The sequence below is a fragment of the Monomorium pharaonis genome, chromosome 5, assembly GCF_013373865.1.
Source record: "Monomorium pharaonis isolate MP-MQ-018 chromosome 5, ASM1337386v2, whole genome shotgun sequence".
NCBI lineage: Eukaryota > Metazoa > Arthropoda > Insecta > Hymenoptera > Formicidae > Monomorium > Monomorium pharaonis.
The window spans coordinates 165345-171541 of NC_050471.1; the positions used below are offsets into that span (position 1 = coordinate 165345).

A 6197-nucleotide genomic window follows, 5' to 3' on the forward strand; every position below is an offset into this window, starting at 1 on the left:
CTGATTACGGCCTACAACAGACATTGAGCCAATTCAGTGGGTGCTTACGATGAGCGTTTAGGTGTTCGGGGTTAGTTTTTAGTCACCTCTCTATGATAGCCGGCTTATATATTATTGTTACGTCGTTTATATTATTGACAGCATGGTCGTAGATTTAGCGTTGTTACGACTAAAACACTCCATTGTAGATGGCCCTTAAAGCCTCGTCTACAGAAGTCGCAAGCAGCCAGTTGCGACTTGCGACAGCTAATGATTGTCGAGCTTTAACTAGAAATTAGGCGCTCATTGGCTGTCGCAAGTCGGAACTGGCTGTTTGCGACTTCTGTAGACGAGGTTTAAAGGGCCATCTACAATGGAGAGTCGTAGGCCGTAGCAGTAGTCGTAGAAAATGTCTCCATTTCGTATTGCTTTACTGTTTACAGCCTACAGCAGACATTGAGCCAATTTATTGCATGCTTACGATGAGCGTTGGGGCATTCGGGATTAGTTTTTGGTCGCCTTTCTTTGATGGCCGACTTGTATGTTATTGCTACGTCATTTTTAGGGTGCCGTCCCATTAAGCACGGATCGGAATGACGGATCGGATTTCTCACTAGAATTGAGCGATCCGTTCCAGTTCCGTTCCGTAAAAATTTGCTCTACCAGTCCCATATAGCTAAAACGGAACGGAATGTCACATCGGTCGCAAGTTAATACGCTTAATTCATTGATATTTCGTTATTTTGATGCGACTGAACCGATAACATACATAATTTGTTTAATTATCTTGCCAATAACATTGATGTAAGTACTCTGAAATACTGAATTGTAAGAATAAAATATATTTTATAACCAGATTCCGTTCCGTTTTTGCTACATGGGACGGGTAGAGAAATTTTTTACGGAACGGAACATCCGTGGTTGAGAGGAGAAATTGTAAGAAACGTAAATAATATATGTAATATTAGACAGGTTTAATTTTAACGTGGAAGTGCGTACGTGCTCTTTGGACCCAAAGTTTGTGATTTTAACTATTATATATTTTGGCGAAGTCGTATTGTTTAGACGATTCTACATCTATATCTGGACATCCTTTCATATCTGAATATCAGCTTGCTGGAGCTTGTATAAAAATATATTTTGAAACACATAACGAGATGAATGAAAAAACAATCTTATTAATTATGTTAAAAAAACTGCAAACGGCGAAGAATTTGCCAACTTGGCATGCTGTATCGGTGTTCGAGAGAGTGCGGAAATTGTATTTAGGTTTTGTTTTTCTGCAAAAGCAGAAAATTATTAGAAAGAAACGGAAATTCTGGGTACGGCCAATGTTCACGCACGTAATGAGGCATTTGCAAGGTGCAAGTGACAATTTAGTTGTTGAGATGCAAATAAACGATCGTGAAAAGTTCTTCAATTACTTCAGAATGACTCCGGAAGCATTTCAAGAACTACTAATGTTAGTTGAACCACGTATTAAAAAAAAAGAAATTTGTCGAATCCCAATTTCACCTCGTACAAGATTGCAGCTGACATTGCGCTGGTTAGCATCCGGTGACAGTCTTGCATCTCATTCGTATGCATTTCGTATTGCATCCAATACAGCATCAAAAATCGTAAGGGAAACTTGCACTGCATTATGGGAGGTCTTAAAGGATAAAGTTTTTCTGCAACCCACCACTGAAAATTGGCAACAGGTTGCTGACGAATTTCAGGAAATTTGTCAATTTCCAAACTGCATTGGCTCTTTAGATGGGAAGCACATTAACGTTCAGGTACGTATCTGATACAACCATTTTTTGTACAGTTTTTATAAATCTGACATTGTATTCTTGTTAATTGTAGGCACCACCGAATAGTGGCTCGTCCTGTTATGATTATAAAGGTAACCACAGCATCAACCTACTTGCTGTGAGTGATGCAAATTGTTGCTTCAGCATCGTGGACATTGGAGCGGAAGGGAGACGTAGCGATGCGGGTGTGTTTGCTAGCAGTAATCTTGCTCATTTATTGGATACGAATTCACTTCAACTGCCTCCGGATAGGCATTTGGATAATAGTGGATTCAAATTTCCATATGTCATAGTAGGGGACGAAGCATTTCCACTAACATCTTATATGATGCGGCCATACTCTCGAAGTGGGAACTTAACTGTTACAAAGAAAATTTTTAATTATAGATTAAGTCGGGCACGAAGAACTGTAGAATGCTCATTTGGGATACTAGCGGCAAGGTGGCGAATTTTTCGTCGACCAATTATCGCTCACATTTCAACGGCCAAATTAGCCGTTCAAGCTGCAACAGCTGTACATAATTTTCTTATGAAACGCGAACTTCAATTAGAGTCAACAGAAAGAACTTATTCTGTTTTAAGTAGCAATGAGCGAAATGTAACGTCGACTGGAATTGAAAATCTACGTAATTGCAGTGTGCGAAGGAACGTTGAAGCCATACGAATTAGAGACGCTTTTGCTACGTATTTCGAAACTTCAAATCCACTTGATTGGCAGTGGAGAAAAGCACTAAACAATGAGTATTAAATTTCTATTATGTCCCTATAAACACAATATTCCTCAAAGAAAATAAGATATAATATCCTACACCTCATTGTTTTGAACTTTGAACTTACGTACATGTATATGTAATGTAACAACAAAATATTAATTTCTTTTATACTCAAATATGAACTACTTATCACGTTTTATTGAAATAGAAATAAATGTTTTAATATAAAATGTATTGGTAGAAAAATAAAGATAATAATAATACAAAAAATTTATCGCCTATGAAGTTCCGCTTCCGCTAATTGTTTGTCTTCTGCTCTGTGAACGAGCTGCAGCAGCTCTACTTGTAGTTGCCTTCTTCGGAGATAGCTTAATCTACGCAGGATATCTCCCACCTGCTCCAGAAAACTGTCTACTGCATCCTTCTTTGGTGCATTTTCACCAAGTAACTGCTGCAATATGTTATTATGCAGTGCCTGCGTATCGGAGTCATCCTGTTTTCCTGTAACACAAAAATTCTTTTTAATGCATTCAAAGTAATACATTTTCCTACATTTTCATACATTGTTAAACAGAGCTAATTGTCCATGAAAAAAGTAACACAATTATAATAAAAAAATTAGTGAGTCCCAAATGCACACAGATCAAAACGGACATCACCAATCAAATTCTATAAATTTATCCTAACTCAAACTAACTCAGCAATCTAATTGGTGGTGTCCGTTTCGATCTGTGTACATCTGGGACGCTCCCTAAAAACAAATCAAATACTAAAAAAATAGTATAAATATAAGAAAATGCACATTAAAAAGATCGATTTGAGATTATTACAAAAGACAAATTCTTCTGAAAAATGTGCACAATATAACAATTTATTAAGAGTTATGAAAAGTATGAAGATTATTAATAAATTATGAAATTTATAAAAAATGTTAATTATCGATTATTCATAATTAGCTCACTTTTTTTTTCTCGTGGTCTGCAATTAGCCGAATTTTCCGGTCTTTCAGGAGTGTCTGGCGTGGAACAATTTCTAGGAGAAGACACATTATGTTCCTGGGATTCCGAATCGTTCAGGTTCATTGTACTATCTTCGTCACGACATATGTTCCGTGGTAGAGAGCTCGTTGTACTAAAATTGAACAACAAAGACATGACCGTATAATTGGTTTAATTAAAAAAGCGTATAGTTGGCAGTGTCAAAAAAAAAATTTTTTTAATCCAATCGCTTCAAAATCATTTGAATAAAGTATCAAAATATTTTGATTGTTTGTAAAAAACAAGAAACAATTGTATTTTGTACAATAAAAGACAAGTTTTGACAGCAAGAGACTAATTTAAAAGACTAATTAAATGATTAATTTAAAGGACTAATTTAAAAAACTAACTTAATTGTGATTATTGTATGGTTTTTCAAACTCTAAAAAGTATTTTCCAAATACCTCCAAATAATTTTCAAACAATTGGATAAGATAATTTTAAATAATTTTTAATTTGCTTGACAACTATACGTCGGTAAAAACATGTAAAAAAAATATACAATTTTTATATTCTAAAGTCTATATATAAGACAAGTTATTACATACGAGGTTTCTTGTGCAGCATCGTCTAGAAATTGCATCCTTGAATAGAAACGAAATGTACTTTTTTGCGGATGCCCCGCTTCCGCACACGATCCGCTGCGTACGTAACCTTTCATTTTTTTGCGAGCTTTTGAGTAGCAGTCCCTCAGGTACGTCCACCGAGATTTCATCCACGCTACATCCTTAAAACCTGAAAATCCCTAGTTTAAATTACTCAACTCGCTTACACGAATACAAATGTACATTAGCCCATTTGCGAGTGCAGATTAAATATATATATTCATGAGTTCATAAAACAAAGTAAAATAATTATAATGAAAAATTTATCTTGTTCTTTGCCAATAAATAATAAAATACAAAAAATTTGTTTCGACCAAACTGACAAACTTTATTTCTTTTAATTAACACGACGTCTCGACTGATCGAGACTCCGATTCTTCTTAAATATGTTATATTTACATGTTCTTACAGACATTTCATTTATAATTAAGATATTGTGCCAGCAATAAATATAAATCAAAGAACTGAAAAATTAATATTGAATATATATAAAGTTAATTATTGACATCCAAGCGAATATGATAAAATAAAACTTACACATGTTCTGTGCGTCAATTAAAAATATAAAATACAAGTGGAATTATTTTAGATTATGACACTCCACTATATTTATTATTGTCAATCGATGCACAGAACATGTAAGTTTTATTTTATTATATTTGTCAAAACGTCAATTTGTGTGTTAAGAAATAAAGTTTGCCAGTTTGGTCAGAACAAACAAATTGCCTACATTTTAAAATGATTATATATTTTACCAAGATTATTGAAAACTTCATCCCACAATTCTCCTCGTACACAAGGACTTCGCCTTTTAACTGGCAATTTTTGATTCCACAGACCTGGTCTCTTCTCTACGGCATCGATGAGCATCTCGTCCATTATATCTGTTGAATACGGAGTAGACTCATTGTTACTCTCTGATGGTGGTGCTATATTTTCTTCTACTTCCTTCACTCCTATTTATACATAAATGAGTATATTTATTGAATATATTTAATATTTGCAGATAAACGTTGAAAAATATTTGCTTGCAAATAAAATTACTCATTGTAGCACGACCCTTCTCATCGACAACAATAAAATGAATATCTTCATCATAGCTTTTGAAGCAGTCATGGCCTATAATTCCCGCACAGGACCCGAACATTAACCACCCACAGTAACCGCATTTTACAGCCTACAAATATGAACACATGTAACATGAATCGCATAATATTTGAAATGTTGTCCGTATTGAAAAGATTAACGTGCCAAAAACTATTTGGTAAAAACTACGGAAAAACTATGTGGTAAAACTACATTGTGAAACAAAAAAAAATATATATATACGTTCAAGTAATGTTCAGTCATATAGAAGAAAGTATTGCTACCATTTGATGGTTTGTCAATGTAGTTTTCCACATACATTTTTTAAATAGAGGTGTCAATTTCAAGTTTTTCTTTTGGAAAACAAACAAAACTATAATCCTACAACCTATTAATACGCGAACATAATTCTGTGATATGTTCTGAATAATAATAATTAATGAATATAATGACCATGCAATGTCTATTTAAAATTATTATCATACCGGTCCTTTTCCGTGATTGTTGGTACTCATCTCGGTATAGAATTTCAGCTTGTCACACTATTACGTGAATTGAGACAATTCGGAATAAAACTTCATACCCTGTAGGCCTATTCTATAATTCTTAACGACAGTGTCGATATCGTTACATTGTCGTTGCGCACATATTATATGACAAAAAAATTGTTGCGCAACGACAATGTAACGATACCAAACTGTCGTTAAGAGTTACAGAATAGGTCTATTAATGATGTTTTTCCAATACAATGGTGTTTTAAAACTTGTGCGGACAGAAACACCCGCCCGATCAGTCCGGAATTGAGGAATATACACGTTCCGATCGGATGGAACAGCCGGATCAAGAATTCACTAGAATTGTCTCTAGCAGAATCCGTTCCGTCATTCCGATCCGTGCTTAATGGGACGGCACCCTTATTCTAGACAGCATTGCCGTAGTTTTAGTGTTGTTACGGCTAAAACACTCTATTGTAGATGGCCC

At 34.8% G+C, this 6197-nt stretch overlaps 2 protein-coding genes across 5 annotated transcripts; one reads left to right on the forward strand and one right to left on the reverse strand.

Annotated features, from left to right (window-relative positions):
- The first annotated feature begins 542 nt into the window (after nt 1–542).
- Nucleotides 543–2758, forward strand: LOC118645478 (protein ALP1-like). 4 transcript variants are annotated; one of them, XM_036286596.1, is made up of 3 exons: nt 543–1757; nt 1828–1960; nt 2163–2758. In XM_036286596.1, the coding sequence occupies exons 1-3, from the start codon at nt 1137–1139 to the stop codon at nt 2165–2167; spliced, it is 759 nt and encodes a 252-aa protein (XP_036142489.1). In that variant the 5' UTR covers nt 543–1136; the 3' UTR covers nt 2168–2758. The 4 variants fall into 4 exon arrangements, with proteins under 4 accessions (XP_036142489.1, XP_036142487.1, XP_036142488.1 ...); XM_036286594.1 differs by having other exon boundaries at nt 543–915; nt 1032–1757; nt 1828–2758; XM_036286595.1 differs by having other exon boundaries at nt 543–783; nt 948–1757; nt 1828–2758.
- On the reverse strand, nt 2667–6128 carry LOC118645479. The gene is made up of 6 exons (XM_036286597.1): nt 5702–6128; nt 5175–5307; nt 4886–5086; nt 4074–4260; nt 3450–3619; nt 2667–2989 (listed from the first exon to the last, which is right to left on the reverse strand). The coding sequence occupies exons 1-6, from the start codon at nt 5729–5731 to the stop codon at nt 2760–2762; spliced, it is 951 nt and encodes a 316-aa protein (XP_036142490.1). The 5' UTR covers nt 5732–6128; the 3' UTR covers nt 2667–2759.
- Between the last annotated feature and the right edge of the window lie 69 nt (nt 6129–6197).